The sequence below is a fragment of the Puntigrus tetrazona genome, chromosome 3 (genome assembly GCF_018831695.1).
Source record: "Puntigrus tetrazona isolate hp1 chromosome 3, ASM1883169v1, whole genome shotgun sequence".
NCBI lineage: Eukaryota > Metazoa > Chordata > Actinopteri > Cypriniformes > Cyprinidae > Puntigrus > Puntigrus tetrazona.
In genome coordinates, this window is record NC_056701.1 from 15,943,178 (window position 1) to 15,961,109 (window position 17,932).

General features: G+C 37.5%; 1 protein-coding gene across 4 annotated transcripts in view; it reads right to left on the minus strand.

The window, feature by feature from the left end:
- Positions 1-17,932, minus strand: part of sdk1a (sidekick cell adhesion molecule 1a) — a 245,019-nt gene that overhangs the window by 55,038 nt on the left and 172,049 nt on the right. For all 4 annotated transcript variants that reach the window (XM_043234647.1, XM_043234648.1, XM_043234645.1 and 1 more), the window contains 7 exons: positions 16,242-16,358; positions 13,845-14,012; positions 12,637-12,739; positions 12,192-12,365; positions 9,368-9,504; positions 6,437-6,584; positions 2,555-2,695 (listed from right to left, as the gene is read on the minus strand). In XM_043234647.1, the coding sequence (XP_043090582.1) occupies positions 2,555-2,695; positions 6,437-6,584; positions 9,368-9,504; positions 12,192-12,365; positions 12,637-12,739; positions 13,845-14,012; positions 16,242-16,358 (988 nt within the window). The remainder of the gene's footprint in view (positions 1-2,554; positions 2,696-6,436; positions 6,585-9,367; positions 9,505-12,191; positions 12,366-12,636; positions 12,740-13,844; positions 14,013-16,241; positions 16,359-17,932) is intronic.

Below are 17,932 nucleotides of genomic sequence, written 5' to 3' on the forward strand. Positions count from 1 at the left end.
TCAGGGCAATCGATGGCCAAACAGTGAGCGACAACGATTTTCTTCCAGGTCACCGTGCCGTTAGAAGCCATCCCGCTGGCTGTATAATTATTAGGCACACACTAGCTCTCTTCCAGGGAAGAAATAGTGTTAAATACTCCACTGATGGGGGAATGCTATTAAAACCAGCATAAATATTCACAACACATCCGCTGAGGAGGATAAGAGTGGTCAAACTAATGAAATGCATCCAAGCTCTTGCTACGTAAGAGAAATGGGTGTCATTTAATGGGTCGATCTTCTCTGTTGTGTGTAAAATAACTATGATAAATCAAAATAAGATCTTGACTGGATGCCCGGAACGACCCTTCAGAAATCATTCTAATATGCAGATTTAAATACTGTTATTCTGCAACGGCACAGAAGTTGTAAAATGTTACAAAAGATTTGTATTTTGAAAAAAGGCTGTTCTTTTGGACTATCTATTTATCAAAGACTACTAAAATATTACAATTATGTCAACTTAATAATATAATAGGAAATACTTCTTGAGCAGAAAATCTACATATGTGACTCTGGACCACAAATAAAACATACATAACAGTCTACTTTCAGATTTTTTTATAAATAAAAAGCTGGATAAATAAGCTTTGCATTGATGTATGGTTTGTTATGATAGGATTTTTATGGCATTAAAAACGTCTAACTTTGCTAAGCAAAGTTTTGATATATTTATGGTAGGAAATGTACAAAATACCTTAATGAAACATGATCTTTACTTAATATCCTAATGATTTTTGGCATAATTTTGACCCATGCGATATATTTCTGGCTACTGATACAAATGTACCTGCTACTTATGACTGGTATTGTGCTCCAGGGTCACATAATAGACTGATATCTGAAGGATCATGAAGACACTGAAGACATAAATCGTTGGTTCATATAAAGGCCCAGACAAGCAGAATCGACATAAGAAAACCTTGCAAGAATGTGGTGTCACCTCACGTCGCCTTTGTCTGGGCCAAAGAGCACGCGCTTAAGCACAGCTCACTGACTACAGTCAGTGCTAACTTTCACGTACTTTCTCCACCTATGTGAAAGGAATATCTTAGCAGCAACAACCTGCAGGTAACGGTAATCTATAGTCGTCATTCAAAAAGGCAAACTGGAAGAGTTAGGACTGCAGATCCACCGTTAACAGCCTCTTAAGCCTCGTCATTTACTTGCTGATGGGCTTCGACAATTTTCCAAGCTCAATCAGGCAAAAAACAGCTGTGCGGAATAAACTGCAAAAACTAGGCTGACATTAACCAGTGGTCAGCTTGACGTGTCAAGGCCTTAAAAATGTGCAGTTAAAAGCACTTTCGCAACAGAATAGCTTTTTTAAGTAAATTATATTTGAATCACTTTTATTTAATGTGCGATTTTTTTAAACTTGTACCAAAAAGCATTGTTCTGACCACTAGTGTGGAGCGTCATGTTTGCCAAAAGCTTTAAAACAGTCTAACTAGATTCGCTATCACATAGACATGTCAAACACTAATTTTAAATCAGTTGGCTTATAAATGTGCTCGGCTACAACTGTATTAAAACAGCAGTGAAAGTGACAGCTCTAAGGTCAACTCCATTATCTAGATGGGATGACAAATGCAATCAACATCGACATTGCTGGCCCCAAAATAAGCTTTTTAATCAAAAGTGACTACCAAATGAATAAACATGTATTTAAAATGCAGATTTTTGCCATTAGTGGTACAAAATGGAATATAAAAATTATGTTAACACTTTACAATAAGGATCCATTTGTTAAATACATTAGTTAACATGAACTAACAATTTAAAATTAAAGCAAACATTGTAACAAATACATTATTAAAATAAAAGTTTTTTTTTTTTTATGCACCTGAGCTGACAAGAACCAACATTTGTGGGAAAATTGTACAATAACGAACATTAATAATGTATTTCTCATGATAGGTAATGTGTTAAAATGATAGTTCACCCAAAAATGAAAATGTCTTCATCATGTCATTACACACCTGTATGAGTTTCTATTTTGTGTTGAATGCTGGTAATTATTTTGAAGAATGTTGGTAATCAAACTGTTGATGGCCATTGAATTCTATAGTATTTCTTTCTCAACTATGGAAGTCAATTGAGACCAACAACTGACTGGTTTTTCAAAAAAATCTTCTTTTTTTTTCAACAGAAGTAAAGAACTCATACAGGTTTGGAGCGGCATGAGAGCGAATAAATGAAGACAACATTCCCATTTTTGGGTAAATAAACTACTTCTTTAACTAACTTTAAGCAACCTCACTATAAAGTGTTTCCAAATAAGATTTTCAAATCCAATTCCCAAATGCTTTCATTGGTCACAGAAACAGATGATCCCACCCCCAACTCATGCTATTGGTTGATCCAATGCTGCTTTTTTGGGTAGCTCAAACAATTGACATTTTTTAGAGAAACAAACATGCTACCTATAAAAATAACAGAATAATAGAGAATCTTGAAAGTACAAGGCAACATATTTCGGCACATTTTATCAGTCAAGTTGTGCATGTCTCACCTGAGGACATAGCCTCTCAAGACTCCATTGAGCTGAGGCTCCGGAGGTGGCTGCCACTGCACCATTATGGACTGGTTGGTTCTTCCGCTGGCTACGATGTTCTTGGGCGGAGCACTGGGCGGCTCCTCTCTCAGCATCAATCTGAGGAGAAAGCGTACACCGAGGTACACACTCAACAGAGTATCAAAGTGTTCTTACATAACCGATTCATTGCTCCATTTTCTCTCGTGCGAATCAGGTTAGTCGTCTCGCTCTGGGGCGCGACATTCTGAGCCACATAAGTGTAACCCTCTGGTCACAAGTCCATTTCCCAATCTGATGCACTGTCTCGCATCCGCCTACTCCATCAAAAGCTCTCATGCGCTTTCTTGGAAATGTCTGTCTGTGCTTTAAGAACCCGCGATGCTTTGATTTTGGAGGTCGCTGCTTACGTGGCAGCTGGCTTGGGCACATTCACAGCCGTACAAGATTGCGTTCGTTGGCTCAGCACTTTCAAGCTAAACGCTTCATTGAAATTTCAAGCTTTCGAATTACAAATAGACCAAGCATTTTTAAAGATAAGAGCATAGTGCTGTGCATGTCTGCTGAAGGATTTGTCCCCAATGTCATTGCTTTTTAACTCAGGTTGTAAATACCTGTACCCTTTTCAAAGAAGGAACAGCACTATTTCTGTTCAGTCCTAAGAGGAGAGAACATTTTTCCCATTTTTTTGGAGTTTATATTTTAGTTTATTAAAGGGTCTCAATTCTCATTTGTTGACTGAGATTTTGTGAGATTTAAAAAATGCAGAGGCTCTGGGCAAACATCAAAGTGCAAATGGACCTCAACACATTTCTCTCTGAAAAACTCCGAAACAGGAAGAAAGACATCGAAAGTTTTATTCTTGTCGATCAAACGCATGCATTCATATTGACACTGTGCGTTACTTTGAGTCCTTTATTTAGGCTGGGGCTGCCATTTGCAAAATGGGAAAATGTTTTACAACACTTGTTTACAAAAGACCCTGTTGGTCCCTTCTTACAACAACAGATTCATAATGAAATAGTAAACACTTTTTGAGGGAAATGCTAATGATTTTGTGGGCTCTGTGAACATTGGTAATGTCCAATAAGTCATAATGGCTGGTCTCTAAAGGCTAGTTTGCTAGCATACATAAATGATAATCTGTGAGCAATGCTCGGTTCATTCCACCTACAGAAAGCGCATTTTCTTAATTAACAAAGTTTAAAAATGAATCAGTGTTGAATGCTTAATAATGCCAATAGATTCATTCTGCCCTTTGCGTTTCATGCTAATGGACAGTTAAATCTGCATTAAAGTTTAATAGGATCATTGGGTCCTTTTAGATTTATTGTCAGAGTCTTCTTAAACCTCTGACCACACTTTGTTATTTCTTCCCAGAAGTCTATTTCATAATTAATGCCCTCTATAACCAATATCATGGAGCTTTTCTCAGACAGTGCTCTGTAAATCTGCCTAATGATGGCCGTAAGGAAGTCTGCTCGCTCCTCACTGAAACAGTGCTTTTTTTTTACCATAGCCACGCGGTATTTACACATTTGTTTTACACACTTGCACTGTGCCACCAGCTATTGAACATCTGCTTCTGAACATAAACAACACAAAAAGTGCCTCATTTGTTTCATGGATGCAGTACACTTTGGTGTCATATGACCTTTTTTAAGCATTAGAGGCATTATTTTGTTTTTCTGAAAATTATTAGATAAACAAATTTTTTCAATTGCCACAAAGCAACATTTGTTTCCAAACTTACTATTAATATGAATTCTCTTAATTTAGGCTATTACTCCTAAACATAAAAATTATTTATTGTCATTGAAGATTCCATGAAGAAATTTAACATGCATGGAAACTTTCCATTGCACAAAAGGTTCTTTCCTTTCTGGAAAAAGTTCTTTAGATTATTAAATGCATTTCATTTTGCCAAAAAAAGCAGATAAATAGCACTTGGTGCGGGAAGGGGATGGCTTATAATGAGAGAGCTGCACTTCTCTGTTTCTGTGAGCTTGTCAGCTCTAGTCCTTCTGCTTAATAAGCCCAAAATGGACAGATGTCTGTCACAGCAAGGAGACATGCATGCTAGAGAAGATTGATGGGGCCCTTCAAGCACCACTTTCTGTTTTAACTCTGTCCCTCAGGAAGCAGCTTTGCTCTAAAGGAGTGCATCTTTGAACTGTCCTCCATAGTCCTCCATATAAGACTCATGATCTTGTGACTTTCTGTTATCTAAATGCACACTGTTTCTGAAATGTTTTTTTTTTTTTTTTTTTTTGTGTATGAGTTAATCAGCAAAAGAATTCAAGGAACTTTGGTCGGCCTGACATCAACGTGCAAGCGACACAGATGTAAAGCACAAGCAAGCAAAGCTCAGTTAATACAAGCTTCACTGAAAATCTGTGAACAATAAGAGTTCCCTTCGAAACATTTGTAGTAAGTTTTAAAGCATAATTGGAAGCAGAATGCTGATTTTTTGTTGTTGTTACACAAAAAAAAAAAAAAAAAAAAAAAATATATATATATATATATATATATATATATATATATATATATTTTTTTTTTTTTTTTTTTGTGTGTGTAATTAAAAATTTACAGTTTTTCACAACTGGTTGCAAATGTTTAAATGATGAATCAAAGATTTTCACACACACAAAAAAAATCTGTAACAACAATGAGCAGTCGTGATTAAACTACTTGTGATGATATGATAACAAAATGGCAGGTTATGAATTGCTTTTAGCTTCCTGCACTTGAATATAATTTACCAAATAAAGCCCTTAAATGTGTAATGTGAGCACGTCTGAAACAGTTAAGCGTTAATTGAGGTTAAACAAGAGTTAAGAACCTACAGCAGGTCTTTAAAGTTTAATGTGTTCTCTCATCAGATTGCACTCCACATTAACCTAGATGACATGAATATTTTTTTAAAGACAAACTAACAAATATTACATTTATAGAGTGGGCTCAAAAGTCAAAAAGTTCCATTTTAATATTCACTTTGCCTGGAGAGGCATACAACACGATAGCACTATTTTGGAAGCGCAGGTGCTGAGAAAAGCCAGATATCAGCGGTGGGAGAGAATAGATGTGAAGTCTGCAGAGAGATGATATTACCGCTCTACGTACCCGACTGACTCACGCTGATTGCACAGTTGCCTTTAAATCGGTTGCTCATTAACAGCTTTTGCATTTACTAGAACGCTTTCATTATTCACACAAGCGTAAAAGGAACGTCTTTTTCCGCTGCAAAGGCAGATGCATAGTTACCTTGATCGTTCCATTGAAACTGAAAAGTCTTTTCAACTTTTTGTTGCTCTCTTCCACCTGTTTAATGTAGCTTTCAGCTAATTCAGCATTAAGGAAGAGGTTTAAGCAGCTGTATATCTCTGAAAAACCATCCTCAACACTCAACTAAATAAAAGCGATTAATTTTTCAAGTGAGACGACGCCACCTTCTTTTCACCTGGAACAGAAATGGCATGTTTTGCCACGTCAGGAGCAGATAAACCTCTGAGGAGCTGCTGGGAAAGAGGCGTCTGCCGCCCACAGCTGCAAGGCTGCGAAAGCGAGCTGCTAGGGGGTCTGATTAGAGCGAGAGGTGAGAGCAGAGGCCTGCCACTCACGACCTGAGAAAGAAAAGCCACGGTGTTGTGATTTCAGCCGCAGCAGGACATACTGAGAGCTGCGGGTGGAGGATCAGTGACAGAACACGCATTTAAACAATGATGGGTGGCAGCAGACCGTAGGGTGATGGGACATAATAAACCTGTTGCTGACCAAGCTTGGGCGTAAAAAAAACGAATCTTGCAATTTTGGGGCAGACAACATGAGAATAAGCAGCCGTTGACAAGCATGTCCTCTTACCTGTTGGTTTCGGTGCTGTACTGTCCCTTGCCCACCTGATTGACAGCGCACACCCTGAACTGGTACGAGCGGGCCGGAGTCAGGCCCTTCACCATGGCTCCGGTCACGGTGGGGTCCACATCAGGCAAATACACTCTCCAGGGAGAATCTGGTATGCAAAGAGGAGCAGAGGATTTCTAACTATTTAAAAAATGACAAGGGACATCATTTATTTATGCATCTATTTTAATGGTTCAGCAGAATTTTTTATTTTTAAAGTCTCTTATGCTAAACAAAGCTGCATTTTTTTTGACCCAAAATATAGTGCAAACTACATTGTGAAAAATGTATGTTTCTGAATATATTTGAAAATGTAAGTCTTCAGTCTTCAGCGTCACATGATCTTTCAGTCAGCTTTTTATCAGTTTAATGAGTTCTTACTGAATGAAAGCAAATTCTTAAAAAAAAAAAAGTTGATGTTTGAGGTTTAATGTATCTCCAGTTATATTTATACAAAAATTTGTTCTAGTTCTTGAATCTGATTGGCTGAGAGGAGTTCAGAGTTATATAGTGCTCCGCTTGAAGCATTTCTTATATCAAGTGTCAAAGTGGGTGCCCAAATAATTTTATAATTAATACCGTTTTGTGTCATGGAATGTAGTTTTACGAGAGTATACTTGTTTACAAATACGCAGTTTATTTCAATTTATTTTATCTATTTGAGCTGAAGAATGAATGCTGTATCAGATTCAAGTAATCAAATGCACAAAGGCCCATCTCTCTAATAATATTCTACAATACATAATAGAGTGAGCTTTTAATACAGTCATACAATAGGCTACTTGATATTATGTTTCATCTTACCTATAATAATTAGCCTGTATTTATAAACCCCCATAAAACAGTCTCTTCACTGACACTTAGAATTAAACAGGCCTTTACTGCTATTGTACCAAAAAATTCTATATATAAATGAGTTCTTATGTGATAGGCTAATCAGTCTGCATGTGAAATGAATCGCTCTTACAAAAAGTCTGCCTTTTCCGTGATAAAAGCCCCTTTAACTAAAGATCTGTTAAGTGTAATCATTTCTGTAAATGTTATTAATGAAAGTAATTATACAGTGTTATCAAACCTTGTATTCTGTCTTCTAAAGACACATGGTGGCATATATAAAATTACGCAATTTGCATAATCAAGCATAATCACATGATACTTGTCAAGATATTTTTTACACAAATTATTCATCCACTCATAATTACATAACATGCTTGAGTCTGGACTCCTCACAGCATTCAGGCTGGCCATTATTACTTAATGGCACTTAATGACCAGCCCATGTAGCTTCAGAAATTATACAACCGACTCCAAACAACATTTGCAATGAGATGAATATTAGATCAAAAGAAATTAAAAGATGCTTCAATGAATAAATATCTCTTGATTTTAAAACATAAATACTACTCAATGCTTTATGTGTCAGATCTTCTTAATGAGGAAGAAAATTATAGATTGCACCTGAAATCAGTGTTTTTGATGGCAAAAAATTTTAGTCAGAGAGAGGGAGAGCGGGTTTTTCTCACTTTCTCTGAAAGGTGTTTCTAATGGGACTTCCCGGCCATATTACACCCTGCACCAGTAATCTTCACCTCCACTCCAACACATTCCTCACTGTCCTTTTCCAGCCGTGGAAGATCAATCTACTTTTTTTTCTTGGTTCTGTAATACCACTGGCTTTTACGCCACTGGGTGACACTAGCTGAGATCAGCTCATGTATGTAGCATGCACTATAAATACAGACTGCCTGAACATTCAGATGCATTACGGGTAGATGTGAATGAGGCACTGAGATCAGTAGATTCTTTAGCACTGCCGGTTCAAAGTGGGATTCATTTAAACATTTTGTCACGGAACAAATGGCTATACATTGATCCCAAGAAGTATTTAAACATCATATTCACTCTTAAAATTATTTGATATGAGGGCTATATCACTTCTTCTGAGCCACTTTTGACTCAAATGTCTTTTAATCAAGTGGTGTCAAGGTGATTTTTATTGGATGTAAAGAGCTGATTTCAGAATACCACATTTGCATACTACCCATACTATTTCTGCTATATAAGAGCGCACCAGTGGGGCTTTGGAAAGAAAAATCCCATTCATATTCTCCATAGCAGAACTTCTAACAACAACCTAACAAAAAACAGTAGGCAGACCTACTTTGAGCGAAGAGGTTGTTATTAGATGGTAAAGGCTTTAAAATTTTTTTGAAAACTAGTGTTTAAGAATATAATTTCTGTTGGAAAAAAAAGACCCATAAATTTGCAGAGAATCTGCCACCAAACAGTCAATCGAGAGCATTGCTGCGAATGACGTGGTCAAGCTAATATCCCTATGCTTGCAAAAAAAGTGAAATATTTATGTGCAATATATGCAGATTTTGTGGTAAATGGGTACATATGGACACTTGTGTTCATATATATATATATACATATTTTTATACATATTTTAGGGGTGGCACGATACACTGATGTCAAGTTCAGTACGAACCTCGGTATGGTGGTCACGGTTCGGTACGATTTCGGTACTACAGGGTAAAAAAAATAAATACTATGTTTCTTTTCATTTATTTGTAACAGACAATAGTACAAATAAAAAAAAATCAACTAGTTGTGAAAATACGAAATATTATATTGCAATATAATGTATATAATCTGCATATACTTACATATTACATATTAATTGGCAAAAACAGAACAAATAAACTCGTTTTCATTGTGTATTCCAATTATTTAATCTCAATAAAACTAACAAACAAAAAAAAAAAAAACTAGCTAAGCTAACTAACACAATAAAACAACTTTTTTACTCACAAATTCACATAGTGTAGATCATTACCTCATTCATTTATTCATTCATTCATTCAATAAATACAGCTTGGTTTATCTTACTGTTCTCTGAAAGCTCCACCACATAATGCAGTAGGGGGCTGTTTCCATCGAAGGGTCTCATCCAGGACAGATCCACGCTGCGGCTGTTGTTGGCATTCAGGCTGGCCTGTAGGTTTCGAGGTGAGTGCGGCAGCTCTCTGAGGACAGAAGACAACATATATTCACAATAAGGGCTGTTTCACACTTCTCGCATAACCGTTGCATAAACAAAGGTTCTATACAGAAAGTGGTGCAATTTTGGGGTTACTAAACATACTTGTTCCTAGATTTCAAGCCAGATGGAAATCAAACACAGAATATTACAGAAGAGCTACCAGGCGTTGATTATATTTTGGATCTGTTGATGATCATCTATGGGACTATCTCTCCCAGTAGGTCTTTTTGGCCCACTTTCAGATCTTCTCACAAATTCACTACTACTCCCGGCTTCTCAGTAAAAAAAAAAAAAAAAAAAGAATCTTACTGCCAGACGAAGGCAGGCATCCATTTGCATTTGTCTTGATTTTCTTCTTCACACTCGCTTTTTTATTTTATTGATTGCTTTATTAATCATTTCTAGGGAGGCTAGGCTTCCTGCTGAGACCAGGCACCGAGCACCAACAGTTGTGCTTGGAAAGTTTGTTTTCTCCTCTAAATAAACCCATGGAGAGACCCGGCAATGCTTAAGATTTCTGTGTTTTTTCTGTGCTTAAAGAAGGAAGATTATGCAGTTTCTAAATGTATACTTTTTCACATGGTGTTAACGAGACAATGTTAACAAAATGTTAAGAAGCAGTGATTTTACTATAATGAATAAAATATCTTGAGAAAATAAGTTAAATTCAATTAAGGATAAAAACGATCTTTTTGGTGAGCTATTCTAAGTCTTGCTATTCATGTGAATGCATATTGTCATAATGGCTGTTGAGATATCGTCTTTCACAGGTGTTATTAGAAAAGACGACAAAGACAATAAAATGCAAGTTTAGAATTTTTAACATAGAAATAAATGGCTACTCTGACAAAAAAGAAGAAGGAAGAATAAGACCTCAGAACTAATGATTTGTTCAGATTGTTGGATCATCAGTGTTTAGTTATAATGGCGTGGGCTGTGATTGCTGAAGGTGGAAAAAGACAACGCATGGGTGACTTCAGCCACTAGGGAAAAGTCCTCCTGACAACATGCCCGATTCCCCACAACCACGGCATCTTCTCCAGTTTAATGAGGAGCCAGAAAACCCACAAACAGATAATGAGTCTTAGTTCCACACAACATTAGCCTCATGAAATCTGCATAAAGTACACACACCCGCTGGTTACTGCCGTCTTCCAGCGGTTTATTTCTGGAGAGCTTCAGAGGGGATTTTATTCCCTCATCATATTGTGATACAGAGTCATAAGCAAAGGCTTTAGGTGTTAAAATGTTTATGCTGCCAAGATTCGGCTTTTATTTTGGGTTTAAGGATTCGACTGGCAGACGCGGATCAGAAATAGAGTTTCAAATAGCTGGGATGAAGAAATCTATCCACTCAGAGGCCGGTCGAAAGGTCAAAAGATTTTTAGGAGTCGGTCAGGACATTTTTTCTGGATGGACAGTGCTTGCTAGCAAACTAGCTACTTTAAAAACTAGGATTGGAAAGTCAGGGTTTAAAGGCAAAGAACAGAGGAAAAACTTGTTTCGATTAAATAAATGCTTTAAAAGTTACAATTAGCTGGACCTTTGATGAATATGAAAATTGTGTATAAGCAGTTGGAATCCAGATGGAAAGGTTACGCTGAAAAAGGTTACCGAGGAAAGGTCAGTCTACACGCTCCTGCTGAGAGCAGCAATCCACTCACATAGAGTATGCAGATGCTGCAGTGGGTGAGCAAACAGAACAAGGAAGAAAGATAAAGAAAGCAAGCATGCAGTGTAACGAAAGTGCAATGTTAAAGGGAGCTTTTTGTTCTGACGAATCATATAACATCACACTAAACTACAAGTGCACAACATGTTGGCAGGCTTGTTGGTGAGTGGCTTCAAACTTTTTTAGGTTTTAAGTAAACATAAACATTTTCAGAGATCGGATGTGCATCCATATATTGGATCTGTGCATAGTCTTAAAGTGACAATACCTAATTTACAAACTGCTGTGACTCACTGGTCTTTGTAGCTTTAAAAATGATTAACATATGCATTTATTTTATACAGTAAAGACCTTTATACATTTGATTGTTTCATTGCAGAACTTAAACACACCTCCAAACCTACAAAAGCTTTGTATAATTTGTATTTTTCTTAATTTGTGCTTATTTTTAATTGTCTTTAACCTTTAAAACTTATATTTGTAACTTATATTTGCAATATTTATCAAAATAGGAATCACGATGAGTTGTAAAAAAAAGTAACTGTTATCTTAAATGTTGCTGTTATATAAGCTTATTTATTAAAATATAAGAAAACATGGGTCAAAAATAATGGTAGCACCAACTGAAAAAATCATTGGAAAAGATTGAGAATTTACATCTTTTGGGGGAGGAGTATGCCATGTAGCATGTCATTTTTTTGTCTGTTCTATTGTCCACCAGGTGGAAATCATATTACACAACAAGCTTCAAGATTTGAGGAATCGTTTATGTCTGTAGCAGAAACGTTGTGGGATGTGCTACATGACAAAGTTGAATACTTAGGGTTAGAGGTTTTTAAGAGCCAGCATATTTTTCGCTCTTCAGTTCCATCCTCACACTTCAAAGCCGGAGTGTGAAAAATGATGCGCGATACGCATCTGGAAGGTGACACACATCCATCAGCACAGCGCATTAGTCAGCCTAATGCTCGGAGATGAAGGGAAGCTAAGTCACTCACATGACCTCCAGACGGGCCGCCTTGGAGTCGTTGCCGGCCTGAGAGATGACGTCACAGGTATAGTCCCCGATGTCCCCGGACCAGGTTTGACTGATGTGCAAGGAGCCCTCCTGCAGACTGATACGCCCCCCTCTGGTCTGGCTCACTAACTCCTCATCCTTTTTCCACACGTACCTGCCAAATGAAGGAGACGAGGAGCGGAAGAGAACTCTATCACAGTCAAGCTGACACAGGGGGAGCGCAGGAAACAGCGCTGGCTCATTACGCTGATATCCAGCATATTAGCGGCGAATTAACTGTACAGCACTACGGATCGCGCTTTGAATCAACTTCAAGGCCTGTGGGCTGACACTCTGAATTAACATTACAATCAAACCGAGTGTGGAGCCCTGGGCTCTGGTGGTGAGAAGAGAGAAGGAAGCAGCGCTCGTTTGTCATCACCCACCTCACTGCCACGCGTGGGTCGTGGGTGGCGCCGCACTCCAAAATGGCCGTGGTCCCCTTAATGACACGTCTGTCCATGGGAGGGCTGGATATGGACGTGCGACCTTGGAGCAAACACAACACGGTTAATTCTGCACTAGTTCAACATTTCCAAGAACCAAACAGCTATACGCTTCCCTGTTTAACTGCTTCTTCACACGTCAACAGCCGAGTGCGTTTCCCTCCCGCTGAGACAATGCCAGGACTTTACATGCTCTGATCAGTGTGTAATAACAAGTCTGGATGCTGTAGATATCACCTTGCGAAGCTGTGCTAAGAAGCTGCTTTTTGTGGAACAGTTTATCAGGTTCTGCTCCGACTTATTTATTTATTTAGGAAAGGGAGTTTGATGTGAGTTTTGCCTTTGTACATCCCAGAACCACACATCTCCACTGAATTAAGTCTGGCACATTACTTTTTCTGTTCCTCTGGAAGAAGTTTGTATGATTGAATTGATTATGATGAATTTTGCTCTTTATTTATCAAGTTGATTGTCAGATCATTAATGTGTTGTTTTAAAGGCGATCAGTATGTCTAAATGTGCAGTTAAGGCCTGCTCTCACAAACACAAACAATAAAGATTTAGATTTGAATCAGTGATTTTGAATCCATCTTTTCAGATCAATACAAACATTTGTATTGATTTTTTTTGGGAGATGTTCTAATCTTTTTTCCATCTCTTTTCCATGTTTGTGGACTTATGTAAGTTACATAGCTATATATGGAAGTTTTTTATGGAAAATTAACTTTTTCTGAAAACTGTGACTTATACATTATACTCAACTGAAATAAATCGACCCTTATGGCTGGTTTTATGATTCACGGTATTTTTTGTCAATTAAGGATTTATACATCATCAGTGATATTTCCATTGAGGTATGGTCCGTTGGGATTTGACAACACTTTCCTGAAATGCAACAATTTGTTATGCAACTTCCTTCATTTATAACTAAACTCAAAATTACAATATATATATATAAGCTCATAATTGTGAGAAATAAAGTCAGAACGGTGAGACAAAAAGACAGGAAAAGAAAGATCAAAATTATCTTGATTTGTTCTCGAAAGACAAAAACAGGTCACAGGTCTTACAGATTCGGAATGACTACCCCTTTCACTTTTTTATTCTGTGGTTAAAAGAAGGGTTCAGATTAAGTCCGTTTCTCTTACTCCATACGGTGAGGGAGGCGCTGGAGTTGATTGCTCCTTCTGAGTTAACGGCATAGCAGGTGTACATCCCTGTGTCCTGCAGCACCACCGGCTGAATCTGTAAACCGCCGGACTCCAGCAGCGTGAAACGTGGAATTTGCACCGAACCGCTGGCGAGGATCTGAGTATCTGATGTGCATACAAATGCAAACCAACACAAACACACACACCAGTTAGCTCAACATCTCGCATCTGATTCCATATAAGGAATTAATAGAACATCACTATGCATGGCGTCGGAGTACGGGATGATTTTATTACAAGCTTAAAGGTTTCCCAGAGGAAAATCCTCCTGTAACCGCCTGCAGAGCTCTCTACCTTGTTAGGGGACGCTATTAAATATGCAGCTTTATAATTGGGAATGCTATGGAAGCGACTTCATGAATATCGCCAAAACAGTTGTAGAAAATAATGGAAGTTTTTTTTGTTACTCTTGCATGAAATTATCTTTTGTGTTGCCAATCGGCTGCAACAATGACATCTTAATGGCTTCCTGTGAAGCACAAAACACACAACCTCATACATCAATTTATGCCTCTGCTGCAGTAACAAAGCAGCAAGGATGACTGCGATCTGGCTATAATCAGTAAAATATAGCACTAGTACACATAACAAAACAGCAGGGCCAAAATGGATTCATGTTAATACTGACATTACTTCTGCACATTGATGCTACGTTAGAAAAACTTCACGTGGAGTCAACATTTTAGGCAAGCATAGTTGCTCTTAATTGTGAAGACAAAAAGTAGACAACTTAATTATGCTGTCCCTTAAAAAAATTATTTGGACCAAATTCCAAAAAAAAAAAAAAAAAAAAAAAATAATAAATCTTAAAATATATTTTTTGTTGTTGTTTTTTTTAAACAAAAACACATAATGTATTTTAAGGTTTTATGTAAGAACAATTTAATTAATCAATCCTATTTTAGAAATTACAAATGCTAATCTATTTAATTAAAAATCCCAAAAAATTGTATCAAAGTTTTCACAAACATAGTAATCAGTTTTCAACTGATTTTTAAGAAATGTTTTTCAGCAGCAAATCAGCATATTAGAATGATTTCTGAAGGATCATGCTGAAGTGAGGAGGTTTCCAAATCACATCAGCTGTTCACTGGGGTTCCTCAGGGATCAGTTCTTGGACCCTTCCTCTTTTCTAAATACACACCACTGGGTCCCATCATACAGGCACATGGTACATGGTTTCTCCTACCACTGCTATGCTGATGACACACAGCTCTATCTCTCATTTGAACTAGCTGATCCAACGGTAGCTGCACGGATCTCAGACTGCCTGGCGGACATCTCTGCATGGATGAAAGAATATCACCTACAGCTCAACCTGACTGAGCTTCTTTTCTTTTCTGTCACTTCAGCTCTACAGCATGACTTTACCATCCAGGTAGGTTCATCAACAATTACCCATTATACATTGATACAGAATGCAGCGCAATGACTGGTCTTCACCAAACCCAAAAAGACCCATGTCTCTCTTTATCTCCCTGCACTGGTTCCTGGTTGCAACTCACATCAAGTTCAAGATGCTTACATATAGGCTCAGCACCCTGCTTCTTCCATCTGTATCCCCTCTAGAAGTCTGAGATCTACGAGTGAGCGACGCCTCGTGGTAGCATCACAGGAGGCACAAAATCATTTTACAAAATATTTCCGTCCACCATTCCTGGCTGGCGGAATTGGCTTTCCGCCCCTGTCCAGAATGCTGAACTCCTGACAATTTTCAAGTGACACTTCTTCGTCACCATTTGACTTAAAAAGAGCTTTACATTGCAAGCATTTGCTGAGTTTATTTGGCTCTTTATGATAAATTGCTTATTGTATTCTTCAACTGTAAGTCGCTTTAAATAAAAGCATCTGCTACATGAATAAATGTAAATGTAAAAGTTATTTAAACCGTAGTTCACAATATTACTGATTGATGAGCATAAGCGATTTCTTTCAAAAACATTTAAAAAAATGTTACTGAACCCAGACCTTTAAACACTCATATTCAAGGTTATAAATAATTCAAATGGTAATTATAAATTAACAAAAAATGTTCAGAGGATTTGAAAACGTATTATTTAGCCAGTTAATTCAGGTATTCACTGTACTTTCACGCCATTCTCTTGCCAACATCAGACTCAAGTGTATTCAACTGCGAGTCAAACATAGGCAGCATGTGGATTTTCTACCTACAAAGAATGCTGCAAATTCTTTGGAGCTAAAACAGAATAGTCAAAATGGTCCAGTGCAGGAAGCAGACAAGAAGGCATCTCTATAGGTTTTGGAACAGAGCTGTGATTTTGGCCTTGTTCATTAGTGAATTACAAATGATAAAACTGCTAAAATCAAAATTACCTCTCTTCCAGATAATGGCAGGTTTAGGGGCCCCAGACACCTGACAGGTGAACGTGGCCACCGCTCCATCTGTGACAGTAATGTCGACCGGCGCTGCAGTGAAGGATGGAGCCATACCTGCAAAACACAGTCACGGTTTTTAATCAGGATGAGAAACCGCTACATCCATTCAGAGGCCCCTCATTCACGCTTAATGCAGTCCGCCCACACACCCCCACAGGAACACGCAAATTATTACAAGTGGCCAAACACCAGCCAGTAAATTGTATTAAAACAATGTTATGTCCATCAAAACACTACTGATGCTTTTTATTGCGGTGCGGGACATGTCTGCAAATTTGTGTTTCAAATCGGAGACTGTAAACAACTAGCATGAATCTAATTATACTGTTCTGATTGGGTGCCCAATGTGGCATTGTGGAGTTGCTAGGTCATTTTTAATAGGCAGAGATGTGTAAATGAACAGGTATTTCCATTTGGAAAAGTAAAACATACTGCTGTTTGAGAGCAAAAGATCGCTGTTTGGATGCATTGTTGAATGTGTGCCATATTCATTTGGAACAGTAGAGACAGAAATATAAAACCCATTACAGCTTGCTTTCCAATTGCTTTATATCATTTTTATCACATGAATACTGATGCCACAGTAAGGCTGGGCAATACAACCAAAATTTCATATTATGCTCTGAGTAATTATTTTTTTTATCATAGTCACTGATATATAATGACTGTCTACTCATTTTTTTCCCAGACTGACCAATATTTATATGACTAATACAGATACAGATTATTGCAACCAAGTCTCATTGGAAAAACACGCTTCTTCCTACAAAATGTCTGCAAAACTTCAAAAACCAAAAATCTACAATTTACAGCAGTTCCCAGCAGAAATAAAAATACAGATTATTGATTACTAAAGACTTAATTCCTTTGCACAATATCAGACCTTCCATTAGTACTAAGCTAATACATTTTTTTCTTTTGCATAGCATAACTGGCTTCATGCGTATGGCTTTTCTGACTTGTTCTGTTGGTCTCCTGGCAGCTACATAATTGCACTTGAAATGCAGAGTGCTATAAAAGACATGAGTCATGCCAAAAAATAGCTCAAAATCTTGTAAAAGCAATCTAAAATAGCCTAGTTGCTTCAGCAAACATATTTTTTTAAAATACTGCAATACAGTACATAACGTAATAACACCGCCAACTACCACTGCCAGATTCACGTTCATCTGTTTTGAATAAAACCGAACATGCTTTTACTACTGGACATTACATTTTTTAAGTGTTCTGTAAATGTGCGAGAAGAAATGCAATATCATTTCGCATAAATATAAATAAACCTCTATATCTCTTGCTATGTATTTTGTAGTTATCTCAGCGCTACGTTTGCAAGAGCACTTGAACTGTACATCTTGATACAATGTTAAACACTCAAAAATCAAAAGTAGTAAGACATTAAAAATCAACAATTTCAACATGCTCCAGTGTTTTTTTTGTTTGTTTTTTTTTAAACCGGTGACCCCGTTCACAGGCTCTCTGGGGAGATAAAGGCCTGGTAAGTGATTGCATATCACACTAGAATTCATCCACTGTACTTATCCTTGATCACTTTAGCATGAAACAGATCTATACAGGAATAATAAAGGCAGCTGAAGAACTAACACAGCTTTGATTGAACCGCCGCTCAG